The sequence below is a fragment of the Molothrus ater genome, chromosome 25 (assembly GCF_012460135.2).
Source record: "Molothrus ater isolate BHLD 08-10-18 breed brown headed cowbird chromosome 25, BPBGC_Mater_1.1, whole genome shotgun sequence".
Lineage (NCBI taxonomy): Eukaryota > Metazoa > Chordata > Aves > Passeriformes > Icteridae > Molothrus > Molothrus ater.
The window spans coordinates 1,781,514-1,803,214 of NC_050502.2; the positions used below are offsets into that span (position 1 = coordinate 1,781,514).

General features: G+C 60.7%; 2 protein-coding genes across 6 annotated transcripts in view; both read right to left on the reverse strand.

Annotated features, from left to right (window-relative positions):
* KIF21B (kinesin family member 21B) overlaps positions 1-15,513 on the reverse strand; it is a 59,606-nt gene extending 44,093 nt beyond the window's left edge. For all 5 annotated transcript variants that reach the window (XR_004981633.2, XM_036398309.2, XM_036398308.2 and 2 more), the window contains exon 1: positions 15,452-15,513. Coding sequence is in view for 4 of the 5 variants with exons in the window: in XM_036398309.2 (XP_036254202.1) it covers positions 15,452-15,489 (38 nt within the window). In the remaining variant the exon portion in view is untranslated. The remainder of the gene's footprint in view (positions 1-15,451) is intronic.
* Positions 15,514-18,951: 3,438 nt separating this feature from the next.
* The window catches only part of CACNA1S (calcium voltage-gated channel subunit alpha1 S), a 61,477-nt gene continuing 58,727 nt past the window's right edge, over positions 18,952-21,701 (reverse strand). Inside the window, 4 exon segments of the mRNA XM_054517261.1 lie at positions 18,952-19,398; positions 19,738-19,854; positions 20,669-20,761; positions 21,599-21,668. Coding sequence (XP_054373236.1) covers positions 19,138-19,398; positions 19,738-19,854; positions 20,669-20,761; positions 21,599-21,668 — 541 coding nt within the window. The 3' untranslated portion in view covers positions 18,952-19,137.

The window sequence follows — 21,701 nt, forward strand, 5'->3', positions numbered from 1 at the left end:
GCTCCAGTCCCCGGGTGCTCCATAAACTCAGCTATTAATTCCTTCAAACCACATCCCTGGCAAGCCACATCCAGGCCTGAGCAGCCACTGGGACTCAGAATCAGGAATCTCCTGGGCTGGCAGGGACCCACCAGGATCATCCAGTCCAACCCCTGCCCTGCACAGACACCCCCAAATCCCACCCTGGGCATCCCTGGCAGCGCTGCCCAAACACTCCTGGAGCTCTGGCAGCCTCGGGGCTGTGCCCATTCCCTGGGGAGCCTGGGCAGTGCCAGCACCCTCTGGGGGAAGAACCTTTCCTGAGATCCAAACCTGCCCTGGCACAGCTCTGTGCATGAGTGTCTGATCCTCACCCACCCAGGAGGGTCCTGAGCTGTGTGTGGGGGTACAGGCAGTGCCAGCACCCTCTGAGGGAAGAACTTTCCCTGATAGGAAACCTTTCCCTGCCCTGGCACAGCTTTTGCATGAGTGTCTGATCCTCACCCACCCAGGAGCAAGGCCCAGGAGGGCCCTGGGCTGTGTTTGGGGGCACAGGGTGTCCCTGGCAGGGCAGGGAGTGCCAGTACCCCATAGGGGAAGAACCTTTCCTGAGATCCAACCCAAATCTGCCCTGGCACAGCTCTGTGCATGAGTGTCTGATCCTCACCCGCCCAGGAGCAAGGCCCTGGGCTGTGTGTGGGGGTACAGGCAGTGCCCAGCACCCTGCAGCCCTCACCCCACACAGCAGCAGACACGTGGGAACTGCTCTGTGCCTCTGTGGATATATTTAGCTCAGCAGCCACAATAAAAAGCAGCTTCTGATGTGCTCAGTCCCAGACTCGTTCCTGTCGCCTTCCCAGGGTTCCACCCTCCTCCAGAAAAAATTATCCCTGACTTTAATTACTTTTGGAGCAAGATGATGTGCTTCCCTCATCCCCGCCCTAGACATGAACAGCAGCTGCAGCCCCAGGGAATGGGCAGAGGAACCAACTGGAGCCACAACTCCATTGGGAATTTTCTTCCCTCTCAGGAAAAATGAGAGCAGGATTTCAGCAGAACATTTCTTTGTCTCTCCACTCCCCCCAGGGGGCTAAATACCTGCAAGGGGGGTTTGGACCAGCATGAGCAGCAGCACTAGAGGGCTGTGCACACATGAATTTTCCACAGGGGATTTAAGAACTCACTTTGAGCCTGGCCATGCTGGGCTGTTCCAGTGCCCATACCCCAACATCTGCCCCACTCCCATTCCCCAAACATCATTGTCCAGCCAGCTCCAAGCACCCCGGAGACCCATCCCTCACCCTGGCTCTCCCCAGGACCTGTGGGGCTGGGGAGGACCCACGTGCCAGTCCCCAGTGTGCTCCCCCATGCCACCCTGTCCCGTGTCCCCAGCACCAGGGGAACACTGGAGGTGCAGGAATGCCCCAGGGAGACCCTGCTCCTCAGGCAATTGGCCAAGCCTCACCCAGGGATGTCCCTGAGAGCTGCTGCCAGCCGGTGTTCAAACACTACAGACTCTGCAATGAGAGTGGATGAGGGCAGCAAGAGGGCAAGGACGGGCACCAGCTGCCAAAACTCACATGGGAAAGCACAGAGACATCACAAAGCACCATGGGAGCCTCATGCAGCCACCAAAAAACATCTCAGAGGGTTTCTCTAGGCCAGTGCAGCTCCTGCTGCTCCCCAGTGTCCAACTGCCCCAGCTGTCCTGCACCAGTGCTGCACCCCTGCCCTCTCAGCAATGCCACCGGGCTGGGAACTGGGCAATGTGAGACCCTGGCTGGGGCAGGGAGGTGTTCATGTGTAGTTCCAAGCCATGCCCAGGCACCATGACACCTCCACAGGTAGAATCATGGCATTGTTTGGGTTGAAAACTCCCTCTAAGCCCAACCATTCCCCAGCACTGCCATGTTCACCATGAACCATGTCCTCAAGTGCCACAGCCAGACATATTTCAAACACCCTCAGGGATGGCAACTCCACCACTGCCCTGGGCAGTCTGTGCCTGACCACTCTATCAAGGAGGAAATTTTTCCTAATATCCAACCTAAACCTCCCCAGGACACCATGAGGCCTTTCCCTCTCCTCCTGTCCCTGTTCCCTGGGAGCAGAGCTCAACATCCCCCCAGCTATCTCCTGTCAGGAGCTGTGCACAGCCACAAGGTCCCCCCTGAGCCTCCTTTTCTCCAGGCTGAGCCCCTTTCCCAGCTGCTCCTGGAACTCCAGACCCTTCCCCAGCTCCACTCCCTTCTCTGGACATGCTCCAGCCCCTCAATGTCCTTCCTGTGAGGGTTCCTCAGGACTGGAGGTGCCTCAGCAGTGCCCAGCTCAGAGGGATGGGCACTGCCCTGCTCCTGTGGCTGGTACAACCCAAGTGCCATTGGCCTTCTTGGCCCCCTGGGCACACGTGGGCTCATGGTCAGGCACCACTGCCCAGCATCCCCCAGGTCCTTTCCTGCAGCAGCTTTCCAGCCAAACATGACAATCCCCTACAGCAGCAGGCCAGGTTTCTCCTTGGCCCTGTTCCCAACCAACCCCAGCTGGTAATGCTGCAGAGGTCACAGTGCTATTGCCACCCTCTGCCTGAGCATCCCACGGTCTTCAACAGAGATGAGCAACTGTAGTGGCCATAAAGTCACCATTTGAGTGTGTTCTGGCACTTCTTGTCCCTACCACTACCAAAAAAGCTCCTGGCCACATGCTGTCTGCTCCCAGGTCCAGAAGAACTGGCTGTGATGCTGCCAGGGTCAGACCTGTGAACGATGGAGCTGCTCCCTCACCTGCCAGCCAACCTGCTCCACACCTGGTCATGGGGACAGCTCTGAGGACAGCTTGTGCCAGCCAATGGCACCCACAGCAGAGCCAAAAGCATTGGGGTGCATGGTGCAGGACTGGGACATCCACTGAGAGCCTTGCAGCCCTCCTGAGAGCCCATGACACAGATTATGTGACAATTAGCAACCTACCTGTTCAGTGGCAACCAAAATTAGCCAGCAGTTCAGCAGCAGGGTGCTGCCTTCCACCCCCCAGCCTGGCAGGAGTGACCTAAGCTCCAGCTCTCCCTGGCAGGCTGTGCCCAGCCAGCCCCACGCTGGCCCTGGTGGCCCCCCTGGTGACACCCTGTGCCCAAAGCTGACACAGCCTGTCCTGAGGCCAGCACCTTGCTCAGTGCTCTGCTCCTTTCTTCCCATATGAGCACACCAGGCTCAGCCCAGGGAGGTGAAATCCAGCAGGACCAGGACCACACCAAGCCCCCACTCTGTGCCCTGATGGTGACAAGGAACAGAGAGCCAGGACAGAGCTGCACAGTCCCAGCCAAACGCTCCTGCCAAGAAAACCTTCCCAGGCAGGCAGTGCAGCAGGCAGGAGGTGGAAGGATGGATGGATGGACACACAGAGGGGCAGGCAGGGGTGCAGAACACCCCTCCCCATCACTGCTGGGTGATGATGAGCTCCCAGCAGGAGCCTGATCCAGCAGCAGCATCCACAGCCATCAGCACGAGCCACGCAGGGACACCCACAAAGGGGAGCCCGGCTGGAGCGTCCCCAGTGCTGTCCCTGCCCTCCCTGCCAGGCTGGCAGGCTCTGAAAGCTCTGTCTCCATGGCAGGGCTGCCAGGGCACCGAGCATCTGCGGGGAGGGGGGACAGGATCCTGCTACTGAGGGGCAGGAGCTGAGGCACAGCAGCTCAGACAGGCACAAAGGGTGAGCTGTTCTGCACTGCTGCCCTGTGCCAGCCCTGGGGATGCAGGAGCTGTTCTGCACTGCTGCCCTGAGGGGATGCAGGAGCTGTTCTGCACTGCTGCCCTGTGCCAGCCCTGGGGATGCAGGAGCTGTTCTGCACTGCTGCCCTGTGCCAGCCCTGGGGATACAGGAGCTGTTCTGCACTGCTGCCCTGAGGGGGTGCAGGAGCTGTTCTGCACAGCTGCCCTGAGGGGGTCCAGAGCTGTTCTGCACTGCTGCCCTGTGCCAATCCTGGGGGTGCAGGAGCTGTTCTGCACTGCTGCCCTGAGGGGGTGCAGGAGCTGTTCTGCACTGCTGCCCTGTGCCAGCCCTGGGGATGCAGGAGGGGCTGGGGGAGGCAGTAGTGCCAGGTGGGCACTGAGAGGCAGCTCCACAGGCAGGGTCAGCCTGGGGGTCCCTGATCCCTCCTGGGGGGGATCTCCCCATTCCAGCATCTCGAGCCCTACAAGAGGCACAGGGATGGGGTCAGCTGGCACTGCCAGCATGCCCAGTGAGGGCAGCACACACCATGGCAGCCCCAGCCTCCTGCACTCCGAAGGGAGGCTGTGTCCTTGCATGGGAAAGCACAGCCTGGCTGACGTGGCCTGCTGGGTTCGTGTCCTCCTCACCCAGCTGTCTCAGCTTCCTATCCCACAGCCCAGCACCACAGCAGCCCCAAGGGGTTCAGAGCATCCTGTGGCCCCCAGCAGTTTGCCAAAGCCAGCAGCACACTCCCACAGCCCTCCAGCACGGAGCCAGAGCCGTGAGAGCCCCACCCGCCCCACCAAACTGCCTGTGGGCACACAGCTGGGACCCAGATCCAGCACCCAGCATCACCCATTTCACACAGGGGCTGCTCCACCTCCCGGGGAGCATGAGCACACACACCCTACAGCATTTCCCAGCGCTGTCAGGGGGCTGTAGGGCAGCTGCTCACAGACTGGGGGGAATCACAAAGAGCTCCTGTCCCTCCAAGACCTCTCTGCAGGCTGCCTGCAGACCCTACAAAGAGCTGTTCCTCTTCCCTCCCAAGGAGGCTGCCCAGCCAGGAAGGGCTGCCTGCCCAGGGAGCAGAGCCAGAGAGCTGCAGAGTGATGGCTGGAAGAGCTCCATGGGATTTTCCCTCTCTGTGCCAGGCCCCAGATGCTCACAGCCACCACCCCTTGTCCACCTTGTCTGCAGAGGGGCAAGGCTGGGCTGCCCACAGCACTGCTGCTGAGGCACTGCCCCTCAGCCAGGCACAGATCAGCCTCTGTGGGCTGGCAGAGCCCACCAGGGGCACAGCCCAGCCCTGTGAGCCTGTCAGGACAGGTGGGCTGGGCAAGCCCAGACAGCACCTGGCTCCTCTCCCCACAGTGCCTGCACTCATGCTGCTCCTGTCTGTGTTCCCACACCACCTGTGCTCACCCCACACCCCTGCATTCACCCCACTCCCATCCCCACACCCCTGTGCTTGCCCTGCTCCCCTCCCCACTCCCCCCATGGCCCCAGCTCTGCTCCCAGGGCCACCAGCCCCCTCCAGCCCCCCAGCACTGAAGCTGCAGGAGCACCTGCCCAGCAGCCCAGCCCTGCACCAGCCCCTGCCAGCCCTGCTGTCCTCTCTGCTCCCCAGCTTCACCTCCTCTGCCCAAGGCTGCTGCCCACGCTGTGCTGCTGATCCCACCAGGGCAGGCAGGAGGAGCAGCTCTCTCATCCTCCAGTGCTCTCCCAGGACATCCCATGGCTCAAGGACAGCCCAGGCACCACAGAGCCAGCAGGTGAGGAGGTGTGTGGGGCTCTCAGCTTGGCCAAGCAGCTCCCCAGGGTAGGATCACAACAAAGTGCTCCAGGTTTTCCCACCCCTCAAGCATGGATGGGGCTGCCCACCCTCCCCAGTGGGCTCAGATCCCATAGGAGAATCTTCCCCCTGCCTGGGAAAGGATCTCCCAGCCCCATTCTGCCTGAGCATGGGGACCAGGGAGAGGGCTGCCTGCCAAGGGCAGCCTCTCTGCACACAGGTTATATTGGACACAAACCAAGACAAAGTTCAGCATTTAATTACCACGGCAGGGAAGTGGCTTAGCAATCAGAGAAAATTGAATCAGGCTCCCTGGAGACTGCCAGGCCTGGTCAGCAAACAGTCCAATTAAGAGATATAGCCTGGCACCTCCCAGAGCAGTGAGCACAGCGCAGAGCCCCCTGTGCCAAGGTGCCCTGACAAACCCTGCCAAGGCAGGGTGCCACAGCCAGCACAACTGGATCAGCACTGGGCCAAGACAGAGCTCCTGGACACCCCACAGAGCTGGGGTGCACCCAGAGCCCCACTGGGCACAGCCCAAAGGGGGACATGACTCTACATCATCCCCCAAGGAACCCCACCCCACCAGGCCCCAGCCTGCTCCTGTGCAGGGCAAGCCTGCCTCACACCCCACAGCCCCCTGGGCTCCCCCTAATCCACCACTCCAGACTTTCCCAGGCTTAGGGAAACCTTTAAATCAGGCCGTGGCAGGCACCATGTGCTGCTCATTAGCTCTGGCAGGAGCACGGGGCTGTGAGCTGCACCATCTGCTCTGTGCTGGGACCATGGCAAGCTGAGGGACACGCATGGGACAGCAGCAGGGACACCCAGCCTGTGGCAGGGACACTCAGCCCGTGGCAGGGACACCCAGCCCATGGCAGGGACACCCAGCCCGTGGCAGGGACACCCAGCCTGTGGCAGGGACCAGCAGGGACACCCAGCCCATGGCAGGGACACCCAGCCCCTGGCAGGGACACCCAGCCCATGGCAGGGACAGCCAGCCCATGGCAGGGACACCCAGCCCCTGGCAGGGACACCCAGCCCCTGGCAGGGACCAGCAGGGCCCAGGGGATGCAGGGGACAGGGGAGCAGAGCCAATCCAGTTTGGGGTCTCCCTGGACTCCAGCTTCACCCCATAAGTGCCTTATGCACGGTCACCCATGAAGGGTGCAGTGTCACCAAACCCCAGTGACAGCACATATGATGGGACACACGCCCCAGCAGAGCCCCAGCTCCCCTCCTGCCATGCAGAACAGCCCCAAACCAGCCTCAGCAGCAGTGTGGCAATGAATAGGGAGTTAAAGGAAACCATCACTCACCAACAGACCCTGCCAGGCCATCAGCCCGAGCCTGCAAAGCACAGCAACCCCCAGGTCTGATGGGGACAGATGGACAGACCTCCCCTAACCCTACCCCAGCTCTGCACCCCAGTGCACCCCCTCTGCACTGAGCCTCCCCTTTCCCCCAGCTCAGCAAATCCCACCCACAGGATCTGTCCCTCTCCCAGGTGCCCCTGCAAGGTCCCCATGTCCCAGTTCAGCCCAGCAGCACTGTGGTGTGCCCATCCTGGAGATAAGGCTGCCCTAGAGCCAGGGCTGGCAGCTCCCAGGGCACCCAGTGGGGAAACAACAGCCTGACCTGGGCAGGAGATTCTGCAGCCCCAGAGCCCACCAGGAACACCAGAGCAAAACTGCCCACAAGACGTGGGAGCAGGTGGTACAAAAGAGGTGCCTCTCCAGCCCCTCCCCAAAATACAAATAAGGGAATATAAGTAATATATATAAATAAATAAATGGATATAAATTGATATGATAATATGTATTTATATAAATAAATAAATGGATAAAAATAAATTTAAATAAACATATATAATTATATATAAATAGATATGAAATGTATCAATAAATTACATAAATAAAATAAATATAAATAAAAATAAAATAAATAAAATAAAATAATAAAATAAAATGAAATATAAATATAAATAAAAATAAATAGAAATAAATACATATAATTATACATAGAATAAAAATACATATAATTGATATAAATAAATAAAAATAAATAGAACTAAATGGATAAAATAAATATATAGTTATATATAGAATAAACATTAATAACTTATATAAAAAAGAAAAATGAATAAATAAATAAAAATATAAATAAGTAAATGCCAAGCCCTTGGCCAACAGGACAACTCTGAAGTACCCAGGAGCAAACCCAGTCCCTCACCTGGGCAAGGAACAGAGAACATTTTGACCTAATGCCTCCCTCAGGCAGGTGGAGCCTGAAATAATGGATGAGCAGAGATCACAGCACCATGGACCAGCTGGGTTTTCCAGCTGTGTTTCCCAGCCATGCAACACTGGCCAGGGAACTCAGTGCTTGAAGGCATGGGGAAGAGGAGGAGCAGGAGTTCAGCTCCCTGCCAGCATCCCAGAGCAGAGCAGGGATGGGAACATCTCTCTGCCAAAGCTGGGCATGGGCAGGGAGGTGCCCACAGCCCCAGGGGGCACAGGCAGGGGAGCCTGGCACCAGGCTCCACCACAGCAGGCTGTGACAAGAAATCTTCCCCAGCCATGTCAGGCTCCAAGGAGCTGCAGGGCTGGGAAAGGGAATCCCCCAGAGCTGGGGCTCAGCTCTGAGCCCTCCCCTGGCAATGGGGGCAGTGACTGTGTGGCATCCACATGGAGAGAACAGAGGGGCAGATCCCGAGCAAGAGGAGGCACCTGCACCCACACAAGCACACACCAGGGCTGCCTCCTGCTCTGCCCATAGAGGGAAGGGGTGCCAGGCATTGTCCCTTCCACCAAGCCACAGTAAAACCCATCAGCAGCTGCCCAGGGTGCAGAGGAAGCCCCTGCAGAGTGATCTCCTGCAGCAGACCCCAGTGGCATCACCCTCACAACCCAGCACATGGCAAACCTGGCTGTTTAACCAGTGCCCTCACAATCCAGCATATCCTAAACCTGGCTGTTTAACCAGTGCCCTCACAATCCAGCACATCCCAAACCTGCCAGCTGTTTAACCAGTGCCCTCACAATCCAGCACATCCCAAACCTGTTAGTGTTTAACCAGTGTCCTCACAATCCAGCACATCCCAAACCTGCCAGCTGTTTAACCAGTGGAATCACAATCCAGCACACCCCAAACCTGGCTGTTTAACCAGTGGAATCACAATCCAGCACATCCCAAACCTGCCAGCTGTTTAACCAGTGCCCTCACAATCCAGCACATCCCAACCCTGGCTGTTTAACCAGTGGAATCCCAATCCAGCACATCCCAAACCTGGCTGTTTAACCAGTGGAATCCCAATCCAGCACATCCCAAACCTGGCTGTTTAACCAGTGGAATCACTCTCACAATCCAGCACATCACAAACCTGGCTGTTTAACCAGTGGAATCCCAATCCAGCACACCCCAAACCTGGCTGTTTAACCAGTGGAATCCCAATCCAGCACGTCCCAAACCTGGCTGTTTAACCAGTGGAATCACAATCCAGCACATCCCAAACCTGGCTGTTTAACCAGTGGAATCACTCTCACAATCCAGCACATCCCAAACCTGGCTGTTTAACCAGTGGAATCCCAATCCAGCACACCCCAAACCTGGCTGTTTAACCAGTGCCATCGGGTGTTTTGACAGCCTCCAGCAGGAAGCAGCCCTGTGGGACCACCGGGGCCACCCCCACCCCCAGCAGGAGCAGCAGCACAGCACTGGCCAGGCCTGGCTCTGTGATTCACACCGGGCTCACAGAGGATATCACCTTCCCTCCCAGGGGCCATGTTTCTGACAGCTTTGTTTGGGGCTTCATCTGCAATTTTCTCCTGCCTCCAATTTCAGTGCTGAGGCAGCAGCTGGCCCCGTCCTCGGGCTGATCCTTGGGAGGCCCTGGGCTCTGCTGAGGCTGCAGGGTGCTCAGCTGACTGCCCTGCCATGGGTGATGTGTGCAGGACCCAAACCCTGCCCCAGCTGCTTTCTGCGGGCGCTGGCACATCCGGGGGTGCAGCTCCCCCGCTCCCCCCTCACACATCTCCATCCCCTTTGAACATTTCTGCTGTAAATCCAATTGAGAGCCTGGCTGAAGGCAGGCACAGAGCCCACACCTGGGCTCAGCACCCCCCAGAGCCCAGCGTGCTCCCCAAAAGCTCCCTCCAGGCTGGGGAGCTGCTGTCCCCTGCTCTGGGAACACAGCCCTGAGTCACGGCAGGCTGCAAAACCCCAAAGTGAAAGCAGAGCAGCAGCGTGTCTGGGTGGCTTCACCCAGCAGCAAAACACCCACAGGATGGGGCAGGGCCTTCTGCCATGGCTGAGCTACCCTCAGCAGGTGGAAAACCTGGGTAGGAAGGGTGCCCACAGCGGTGGTTTGCCAGCCCAGCACCCTGAGGATGGAGCAGCCTCCTGAGATCCTTCCCTGTGGGGATCAGGGCTGCCCCTGACCCTGCAGATGGCACACAGAGCACCCCAGGGCTGCCCTGACCCTGCAGATGGCACACAGAGCACCCCAGGGCTGTCCCTCACCCTGCAGATGGCACACAGAGCACCCCAGGGCTGCCCTGACCCTGCAGATGGCACACAGAGCACCCCAGGGCTGTCCCTGACCCTGCAGATGGCACACAGAGCACCCCAGGGCTGCCCTGACCCTGCAGATGGCACACAGAGCACCCCAGGGCTGCCCTCACCCTGCAGATGGCACACAGAGCACCCCAGGGCTGCCCTGACCCTGCAGGTGGCACACAGAGCACCCCAGGGCTGTCCCTCACCCTGCAGATGGCACACAGAGCACCCCAGGGCTGCCCTGACCCTGCAGATGGCACACAGAGCACCCCAGGGCTGTCCCTGACCCTGCAGATGGCACACAGAGCACCCCAGGGCTGCCCTGACCCTGCAGGTGGCACACAGAGCACCCCAGGGCTGTCCCTCACCCTGCAGATGGCACACAGAGCACCCCAGGGCTGTCCCTGACCCTGCAGATGGCACACAGAGCACCCCAGGGCTGTGCCTCACCCTGCAGATGGCACACAGAGCACCCCAGGGCTGTCCCTCACCCTGCAGATGGCACACAGAGCACCCCAGGGCTGTGCCTCACCCTGCAGATGGCACACAGAGCACCCCAGGGCTGTGCCCAGCACCAGGATGGGCTGCTCCCCTCCCCCCTTCCCCTCCCCCTCCAGGAGACAGTCACATCCCGTGCCTTGGGCTGGAATTGATTGCCTTATCTCTCCCTGCACGCCTGTAACAGCTGAGCAAAGCCAGCCCAACACCAGCCAAAGCTGGCAGGAGCCAGGGCCCCCCAGACCACACCAGAGGGCTCCAAGGCACAGCAGCAGCAGGGGATGGAGGGCAGCAGGGGATGGAGGGCAGCAGGTACCAGGGCTGCAGCCTCTCTCTGCCCGCTGAAGCCCTTGGGCAGCACAGACAGTGGCACAAGTTGGGTTCACACCACCTCTCCACTGGGCCCAAATCCACCCCAGAACAGCTGATGTGGAAGGGCTCCAGCTTCACTTCCTCAGTGAGTGACCCCAACTGGCAGCAGACACTCTGGGCTCACAGAGAGCATCCCAGCAGGCAGAGAGCCCCAGCCATGGGGCACCAGAGAGAGGTGCCAGCACCCTGGCAGGGCTGGAACCCAGCTGGTCCCAGCACCAGGCCTCTGCCAGCTCAGCCACTTGGCTGGAGCACCCTGAGGGTGGATGAGGATGAGGGCAGGGGGACTCTGAGCTGGGAGTCCCTCCCTGAGGGCTGTGTGAATATGAGGGGAAGGTGACTCTGAGGAGGAGCTGGGAGTCCCTCCTGGAGGGTGCACGAAGATGAGGGGAGGGGGACTGAGGAGGAGCTGGGAGTCCCTCCCCGAGGGTGGATGAAGATGAAGATGAGGGGATGAAGATGAGGGGAAGGTGACTCTGAGGAGGAGCTGGGAGTCCCTCCCCGAGGCACCAGCCACACACGGCTCTGGTGAGGGCCACAGAGCATCACAGCGGGGCGGCAGCGAGAGCAGCAGAGCACTGGAGGTTGCAGAGTTTAAATAAACTTGAAATACGACTCAACTTCCTTCCCCAATTTCACAAGCTCCGTTTCCTGCGTCTCCTCGGCAGGCCAGGCATGCTCAGTGCCATGGCAGCTCTGGCACAGGGGATGCTGCTCTCTCTCAAAGCAGCCCTCAGGAGGTGCCCTGAGGGAGCAGCTCTGCAGCCAGCCAGGCCACTCAGGCCTCCAGCCAAGCAGTTTAATGGCTTGGGGGTCAATAGATGCCATCAGCCCCGCCTGACACTGCAGAACTACTGGGCTGAGCTCTGCTTCCTGCAAGCAGCACAGCCAGTCCCACGGCCTGGCGCCCTGTGGCTGCAGGAGCTGGCAGCACCTGGAGGGGCTGTGGGGACAGGGGCTGCTGAGGGGCACCAGCCTCAAATTCCTGTGCCAAGCCTCAAACCAAACCTCCTGGACAGAGGGCAGGAGTGGGGAGCTGCTGCACCGGCTGCATTGCAGGCACCCATTTGAAGGTCACCTACAAGGAGGAAGCAGCGGCTGCTGCCTGAGGAGGACTGGCCCCCAGGCCCTGCTCTGCACCACCATGGCAGGAGGCAGCTCCCTGCAGGCACTGCTACCCTGGCATGGTCTGGCTGAGGCACAGCCCGGCCCTGCTGGCTCCTCCCTGCCCCAGGAGACACAGTGGCACACACAGAACCTGCCCCAGGGACACCATCACACTCAGAACCTGCCCCAGGAGACACAGGGACACTCAGAACCCACCCCAGGAGACACCATCATGCTCAGAACCCGCCCTAGGAGACACAGGGACACTCAGAACCTGCCCCAGGACACACAAGTCACACTCAGAACCTGCCCTAGGAGACATAAGTCACACTCAGAACCCACCCCAGGAGACACAGGGTCATTCAGAACCCACCCCAGGAGACATAGGGACACTCAGAACGTGCCCCAGGGGACACCATCACACTCAGAACCTGCCCTAGGAGACATAAGTCACACTCAGAACCCACCCCAGGAGACACAGGGTCATTCAGAACCCACCCCAGGAGACATAGGGACACTCAGAACGTGCCCCAGGGGACACCATCACACTCAGAACCTGCTCCAGGAGACACAAGTCACACTCAGAACCTGCCCCAGGAGACACAGTGGCACTTGGAACCTGACCCAGGAGACACAAGTCACACTCAGAAGTCACACTCCAGGCTAAGGGACAAGCAAAGCAGACCCTGCTGGCAGGGAGGGCGAGGGTCAGGGCAGGACCCAGCCCTGCCCTTGCAGACACTGCAGCTCTGAGCTGCAGGTACAAGGTACAGGAAGAAATCAGCCCCTCGGCCAGGAGGAGCTGCTGGGCCTGCATTTCCTTCTGCTGACAGCAGCACTGCTGCAGGTACCAGCCATTTCCCTGCCAGCACGTGGGAAGCCTAAACCAGGTCCCCACAGCTCAGCTCCCAGGCTCTTTGCAGTGCAAATGGGGCAGAGGAGGGTCTCCAGGAGAAGATGGGAGCCACAGCATCTCTCCCACCTTCTCCTGACAGACCAAGGCAATCAGCAGGAACTGGGATGCACAGATCAGCATCTCTGTTCAACTGTCCCTATCCTCCCACCCTGGGACCACAGAGATGGGTCCTGATGGCTGTGGCAGCTCTTGACATCAGCTGGATCACCCCCAGCAACACCACCATCACTTCCCAGTGTCCTTGGCCCTTCCCCAGGTCCCACCTCCCTCCCACCAGCAGCACAGACACAGAGACCCCAAAGAAAGACACAGAGACCCCAAAGAAACAGCACAGCTGGCCCATTCATGTTATTATCAAGGGACAAAAGGGGAGCTTTGATCCGTGTCCTGCTGCATCCCAGAAACATTCAATCATCTCCTCTGTGCTCTGATGGCTGAGAGAGGTGGGATCTGGGGCAGGTTTACTTCGAGGGTCTTAGAGAATCCTGCAGCCTGGCTGCTCCACCGGCAGGGTGTCACCAGCACTGACAAAGGAAAACCTTGCTCTGCTCCAAGCCCGGGGCAGGAGGGGACCCAGCCCCAGCCCCCGGGGGCTGCTGTGGCAGAAAAGGTGGGTGGTCTGCAGGGAGAGCAGCTCAGCCTTGGCACACTCAGCTGAGCATCAGAGCCACCTTCCCGAACGGCGTCACAACCTGACGGCTTTGTTTGCAGCCTCCTCGCTGCCAGCCCGGCTCCTTTGTCCTCCCGACTCACCTCCAGCAGCACATCCCGCCGTGTGCCCAGCTCTCACCAGCTGCTCTGAGCGGGATGTTGGCTCAAGGAAGGGGTGTGAGAGGGCTGGAGCTCTCCCTCCCTGCCTGGATCCTCCCCAGGATCGCTCCAGCCCCACCGCAATGCTGCATACCCCAGCCACATCCCCACTGCAGTCCCGTAGCCAAGCAGCAGCCAGCCCAGGACCCCAGGGCTGGAGGGGACCTGAGGGATTAGGAGAACCCCGCAGAAAGGACTGCACAGCCGCCATGCCGCGGGGCACCCACCCCATGGCCAGGATGCTGTTAAAAGGCATCATCTCGAGAGAAATGCAGATGGAGACGGGAAGAGTCCGGCCAGGAGGAAATCCCCACCCCCATGGTCGGCATTACTCGGTTCCCGGGTCAGTGTCCTGGCACAGCCGCTCTATCCTGGCACAGCCCCCTGCCCCTGTGCAGCCACCCCAGCAGCAGCAGCCGCAGCAGGGGCTGCCCTCACTCCTGCAGCTCCCCCATCCTTCACAGCCAAGCCTGGCCTCGACCCTCGGCCTTTCCAGAGGAGAACGGCAAAAAATCCCCTGGGGCTGCAGGCAGGGCGAGCAGGATGGAGGGGCAGCGGGAGCAGGGAGGTGTCGCGGTGCACACACACACACAGACACACGGCGTGCACACGCACACAGCCCCGCACACCCGCGTGCACACGCACACACAGCCCCACACCCACCGCTCTCCCTCCATCGCTGCCGCTGCACCAGCAGCATCTTTTGTGCTGCCGCTCCGAGCAGGCAGGGCGCGGGCAGAGCCCCCGAGCCCCCGCACGGTGCCCGCAGCCGCCAGCCCGCCCTGCCCGTGCCGGCGGGGCTCAGAGCGGGGGGCTGCACGGCGAGTCCGCTGCGGGACGGGCACCCACGGGGTCCCATCCGCTCCGCCACCACCGCGGGGCCCGGCAGATGCGGCTGCCCCGGCCGGTCCCTTCCCCCGCGGGACAGAGGGTCCGGTGCCGCTCCGTGGGATCGGGATCCCCTCTTTCGGCGGGGGCTCCTTTCTCCCGGGGGCAGGGAGCGGCAGAGCCCCGCCGCCGCGCACCGGGCCGGGCATGGCGCTCACAAAAGACCAGGGTGACACAGGGGGTGTCACCGTTCCCGCGGGGCTCGGCCTCGCCCGGCCCACGCCCCCCGAGGTCCGCAGCCCCCCGAACCCCGGCGGGCTCCGAGGCCGCCTGCAGCTCCTCTGAGAGGTGCGGGGCTGCAGGCGCATTGTTCCCAGCACAAAGGACACCGAGATACCGCATCGCTTCCCACCACCCAGCGGGGGGGGCGGGCAGGGAGCCCCCACAATGCCCGGCATCCCGGTGACACCTCGGACGGCCAAAGCCACCCGCGCAGCAGCCGGGAGCTGCCCAGGCTGGGCGGCCGCCGGCTCTGCAGGTGGAGGAGCCGGGGGGTCCCGGCCTCGCCCTCCGCCAGCGGTGGGGGCGGGTGGAGGGAAGGCAGCGCCGGAGCCGGTGGGGAGAGGGGGGAGACATCCCGAAACGGTGCGGAGGGGGTGGGGAGGAGAGCGGCGGGGCCGTGGGGGTGCGGCACAGACCGGCCCGGCGGGGTCTCGCTGCCCCGGGCTGGGGGTCGGAGCCGACCGGGCACGCAGCACCCCCCGCCTCGCAGCCGCCGCTACCGCGCCCGCCCCGCCTTTCGGAACCGGTGCCGGGAGCACCGAGCTCCGCGCGGCCCGGAACGCGCGGCCCGCCCCGCGGGAAGCGCCCGTGCCCGCACTCACCTCACGGCCACCTTCACGCAGCTGTCCGGGGCCGCCATGGCCCCGCACGGCACCGCGGCCGCCGCTGCCCCGGAGCATCCGCGGGGCGGGAGGGGCGGGGCGGCCGACGGGGAGGGGCCGGGCCAGGTGCGGGGCGGGGCCGGAACGGGAACGCCCACAGGGCCGGACCGCGAGCACGCGGCGGAGGGCGCGGGAACCGCTCGGAGCCGGGACACACGGACACACGGACACAGGGACACACGGACAGAGGGACACAGGGACACACGGACACACGGACAGGGACACACGGACAGGGACACAGGGGGACACGGACATAGGGACAGGTACAGACGGACACACGGACATACGGACACACGGACATACGGACACACAGCTACACGGGGACACGGACACAGGGGGACAAGGACACACGGACACACGGACAGGGACACATGGACACAGGGACACACGGACACACTGACAGGGACACGGACACACGAACACAGGGGGACACGGACACATGGACAGGGGACATAGGGACACACAGACACAGGGACACACGGACAGGGACAGGAACCCACGGACACAGGGACACAGGGAGAGGGACAGAGACACACGGACATACGAACAGGGACACACGGACGCAGACACAGGGACAGGGACACAAGGACCCAGGGACAGAGACACACGGGCACAGGGACACATGGACAGGGACACAGGAACACACGGATACCGAGGTACACGGACACACAGACACACAGACACACGGACAGGGACACACGGACACGGACATAGGGACACACGGTCACAGGGACAGGGACACACGGACACGGACACACGGACACGCACAGACAGGGGCACAGGGACACACGGCCACAGCTCGCACTCACTCCCATTCACACTCACACTCGCCAGCCCCTGCTGCCCTCTGCCGGGTCAGCGGCTCCGCTGCCGCCTGCGCCGTGCCGGGATGTACCGGGGTGTACGGGGGCTGTACCGGGATGCACCGGGATGCACCAGGGTGTGCCGGGATGTACCGGGGTGTACCGGGGTGCACCGGGATGTACCAGGGGCTGCTCTGGGGCTGTACCGGGGCTGCTCCGGACTGCCCCGCGTGTCTCCACATGGTTGGCATCGCTCCGGCTCCTCCTCGGCTCCCCCAGATCCTGTCCCCTCTGGTGCTGGGGGGTGACACCGTGGAGCAGCAGAGCAGGGACGGGGCCGAGCTCGGAGCTCCTGGAGGAGCTGGGACCGGGGCCTGGCAGCCCTTTGGGCTCTCCCAGGCTGTGGTCAGTCTATCCTCAGAGGATGTGGCGTGCCAGGATGGTGTCAGGTGCCAGCAGAGCTCCCCAGCGTGCTCAGTCCCTACTGCAGGGCTGGGGTCTGCACAGCAAGGTGGGCACCCACACAGCACAGGGCAGTGCCCACAGAGCCACTGGCTCCATCCTCAGAGCTGCCCTGGGGAGGGAAACACATCCAGAGAGCGTCAGAGAGCAGGGCTGGAGACAGATAAGCACTGGGGAGCTGAAGGAGTCCCTGTTCTGCCTTTCCTGAGCTGCACTCACATTGCTGGGGCTGAGGGCAGCCGGACACAGCCAGGCCCTGGCTCTGCAGAGGAAAGAATCTTCATCAGGGTGGGACCCGCAGGGCACTCCCAGCTGTGCAGGCTGGGGTCAATATCAGGGCAAATAGCAACGGAGCACAAGGGCAAACTGAGGCACTCAGAGGTTTCTTTGGAGGGGCCCAGGCTGTATCCTGGGAGAGGGACAGCCAGGACATGCCAGCACTGATGGCTAACAGCTGGTGAGGCAGTGCTGTGCCCAGCACAGAGCCCAGCACCTGCCCTTGCTCTGCAGTCTGGGTACCTTCACCCCATGCCCATGTTTGCCCCTCCCAAGGTGCCAGGACCGTGGGTGGTGCCCTCACAGGACTCTGCATCCTGCAGGAGCTCCTCGGCTCTGCTGGCATGGGTAAGGCCCAGGACAATTGTGCTGGTACAGAATCATGGGGGTGACAGGACAGGGCCTGTCTGGCTTCCTGCAAGGATGTGAGGAGCTGGTGTTCCTCTTTCTTTGTCCCATGTTTGCAAGGACACCTGGTGCATGGTGCAGTTCTGAGCTGCTGGTTTTCCTGAGGATGGACTCTTCCCCACTAAAGCTCCAGGCAGAGAGAGGCAGTGACTGCCATGATGTTTTTCTCTTCCTACACCCACCCAGATGCCAGATGTACCACAAATGACACCTGTCCCCCAGTTCAGCCAGGAACAGCTTAAGAAAGACACACCACACAGGTACCTGGGATGGAGCAAATCATCCCCTGTGCAGCCACAGAGATGCAGAGCCCCCACCACGGTGCTATTGTCCCCACCACGGTGTCGCCCTTTATGTTTAGAGCCTCCAGTGACCACCCAAGTGATACCTGCAGTCCTGCATCTCCCTAGACCCACCAGGAGACCACAACCACTCACCCCATGGTGTCCTTGGCATCCCGTGGCAGAGCAGCTGCCAGAACTGAACTGCCAACCCCATCAGGGTGTGTGTGTGAGGGTGTGGGTGTCAATGGGGGGTGGCTCCTGCCCCAGGGCACAGAAGCAAGAGGAAGGGGTGCAGCAGTGTCCCCCACACTGCCCATCCCTGCTGGCTGCATGCAGTGGGGGAAGCTGCAGGCACCAGTCTGGCTCTGCTGCTCAGGCTGCAGCTGGAGCTCTGCAGTTTCCTTGATGGAGTCAATAAAAGCCATGCTGGGGAGCAGGCTGCCTCATTGATCTGCTCCTCCCCTGGGACCCATCCACTCTCTGTATTTTAATATACATTAGGTGATCAAGAGCCCCCCAGCTCCCAGTTAGGCTGGGCTGGGGGCCCTGGGGAGCCAGATCCCACTGAGGAGCTGGGCTGGGAGATGGGGCTGCCCCAGGGCTCAGCAATCCCATGGAGGGCACTGTGGGTGCCCTGGGCAGCCCAGAGAGGAACAGCCTGCTCAGCACCAGTAGGCAGAGCTGGGAGCACTGCAGGAACAGCTCACACTCTCCTGGTCCCACTGAGCTCTGGGATGGATGTCAAGGGCTGAACCAGACCTTCCCAGGGACAGGGAGGGATGCCTGACCCCAAGAGCACAGTGTGGAAGGGGCAGAAATGGCTTCACAGTGTCCAGCTCTCCTCTTGGCCAGCCCCAGGGCTGCTGCCCCAGCTCAAACATGCTTTCATACCTCTGCCCCAGCCCCAATTCCACACACAGCTGGGACAGGGAGCCAAGAAGGCCCCAGGCCCCATTTTACTGCCCAGCCCTGGCACATCTCCTCCTCACAGGCCAGACTTGGCTGCAGGCTCCAGCAGAGACACGAGGATGCAGGTTCCAGCTGCTGGGATTTCAGGAGATCCCCCGAGCCCTTGGCAACCTCAAAATGACTGACTGGAGCTGCCACGTGGATCACTGCCAGCTCTGGTGACACATGGTGTCACATTCGCAGCCCCCTCCACTGGCTGTGCAGGCAGGAAGGACAGGAGGGGCACCCAGAGTCACACAGCAGGAACACTTTAATGACCTGTCCAGTGGAACAGCACTGTCCTGTTCTGCACCAGCATCCCAGAGACCTGGCCCAAAAGTGACACCACAGCTGGCCAGAGCAGCTCAGGACCCCGGCAGAAGCAGGAACAGGGTGGCTCTGCTCCTGCAGCCCTGAGACAGAGCCCTGGCACTGCAGTGGCAGCTCAGAGGCGAGTGGCAGTGATGGTCTTCTGGGAGGGAGATCCCCCGAGCCCTGGGGATCTGCCTGGTGCCACAGCTGAGGTGTCCAGAGGGGCAGAGCCAGTTCTTGTGCCCTGCAGTGTTTCTCTTCCCTTTAGCAGCTCCACAGCTGCTTTCTCCACTTCATCCACCTGCAGCTGCCTGCTGGCTGCCATCTCATCCCTGGTCACTGCTAGGAAGGACGAGTCCTGGGCCAGAGCCCCGAGGCCTCCGGAGATCAGAGCCTGGCAGAGGAGGAGAGCACAGCCTGGGTGCTCAGCCTGGGCACTGCCCTGGCTGCAGGCACCCACCCTCCCTCCCTCCCTCCCTCTTCTCCTCCCTGTGCCCTCTGTGCTGGCACACAGCTGCTGCCTGTCCTTGTGGCTGAGCTGTGAAGATGAGAGGAGGGGACTCTGAGGAGGAGCTGGGAGTCCCTCCCTGAGGGTGGACGAAGATGAGGGGAAGGTGACTGCCAGCTTCCCCTGGTGATTGCCCCCCAATCTCCCACCATGGCACAAGCATGGTATCCCTGGAATTTCCTGCCATCCCTGCTGTTCCCCCTGCCAAGTGTGTCCTTGCCTTACCTCCTGAATGAGGAAGGTGATGGCTGGGGTGGAGGATGCTCCTGGCTCACCAGTTTCTCTCTGCTGGAACCTGGAGCTGGATGCTGTTCCTGTCACGGTGCCATCCTCTGTGGGCAGCTGGGTGAGAGTAGCACAGAGCTGAACCATGTGCTGGGACACAGCTCAGGGGAGATCTCTCCCATGTCAGTGTGGGGGCTGCAGGGTCTGTCCCTGTCCCTACCCAGTGCCTGGACAGGCAATGCCATCCTGCTGGAGCTCCTGGGTCCAGGGCACCCCCGAATTGGACCAGCAGGGCCACATGAACAGAGAGCAGGGAACCAGCCCTGGCACATGCCAGGCATGAGGCACTGTGGCCAGAAAAGGGAGCATGGGGGCAAATCTGATGCACCCCTTCTGCCCTGGCTCTGGAGGCAGATGGGCAGCCAGAGAAATGTGCTTCCAGCTGTTCCAGCTGTTTGAGGAGCTCCCCATGGAGCTGTTACAGCAGCAGGGTGAGAGCCCATTCCATCTCCAGGCTGATCCAAGAGAAAAGCTCCAGCAAGGCTGGAGCTTTATCATCAACACCCTTTCACTTAACCTTCCTCTATATTTCCTAGTATCAAAAACAACAACCAACTGCCATCATCATTCCATAACCACCCCAAAACAAACATAGAACTAACCCCCCCCCAAAAAAAACCAAACAAAAATATAAACCATTATCAAAAATCATCAACCAATCATCCAAATTTTATGTTCTTGTAGCTTATAAAAAGCAGGACACTGAAGATGTCAAGATGGCTGCCACACACACCCAATGAGGCTGGAGAGGGGCTCCTTCCCAGCCCAGCTGTGCCAGGATGGCAGGGAGGAGTCCCAGGATGGCAGGGAGGGAGGCTCACCTGTGTCCCCCACATTACACATCCTCTCTGACATGCACTGCCCCTTTTACCTGCTGGGGGAGGAGTGGCCCTGGTGATGAGAGAGCCCCAGAGGTGCCCCCTCCTCTCCTCCTGCTCAGCATCTCCATGGGGATGGGGCGGTTCTGCTCTGTGGGAGGGAAAGGTGGGGACATCACAGAATTCACAGAATGACCAGGTTGGAAGAGACCTCAAAGATCATCGAGTCCAACCCAGCCCCAACCCCTCAACTCAACCCTGGCACCCAGTGCCACATCCAGGCTTTGTCAAACACACCCAGGGATGGTGACTCCACCACCTCCCTGGGCAGAACATTCCAGAACTTTATCACCCTTTCTGTAAAATCTTTTTGCTAATATCCAACCTGTATTTCCCTTGACACAGCTCGAGGCTGTGTGCTCTGGTTGTGTCAGTTCCTGGAGACAGAGCCCAGCCCCAGCTGAGCACAGGCACCTTTCAGGAGCTGCAGAGTGATGAGGGCACCCCTGAGTCTCCTTTCTCCAGGCTGAGCACCCCCAGCTCCCTCAGGGCTTCCTCACAGGGTTTGTGTTCCCAGCCCCTCTCCAGCCCTGTTGTCCTTTAGCATCTCAACATCCATCAGATGGGTACAAGAGCAAGGACACCACTGCCAGACAGAGATGGGAGCAGGCTCGCTAGACTGGGGGAAATAAAGGATTTAGGAGTCCAGCAGCACCCAAAGTCCCTGTTTAACGAAATGAACATCTGGTCTGGGATGGCCAGTGCTCCCCAAGCTGAGGCAGTCTCCATGTTTGATCACCTCAAAGGGTGGAAGGAAGGAGAAGGGTCTCCTGGAGCTCTCCAGAGAGATCCTGCTGCGCTCAGTGCTCTCAGCAAACTTTCTGGGGCCTGCACCTCCTCCTTCCACCAGCACCATCAGCCCCTTCCCCCTGCCCTGGCCCTGGCCTGGTCCCAGTGCCCCAGAAGAAGAACAAAGCCCAGACTCACCCCAGGCCTGGGCGCCTGCGTGCTGCTGGCAGCGCCTTCCTCAGCACCTCATCCTCATAGTGCACCCTGGCAGGGACAGGCAGGTGGGTCAGCCTGGCT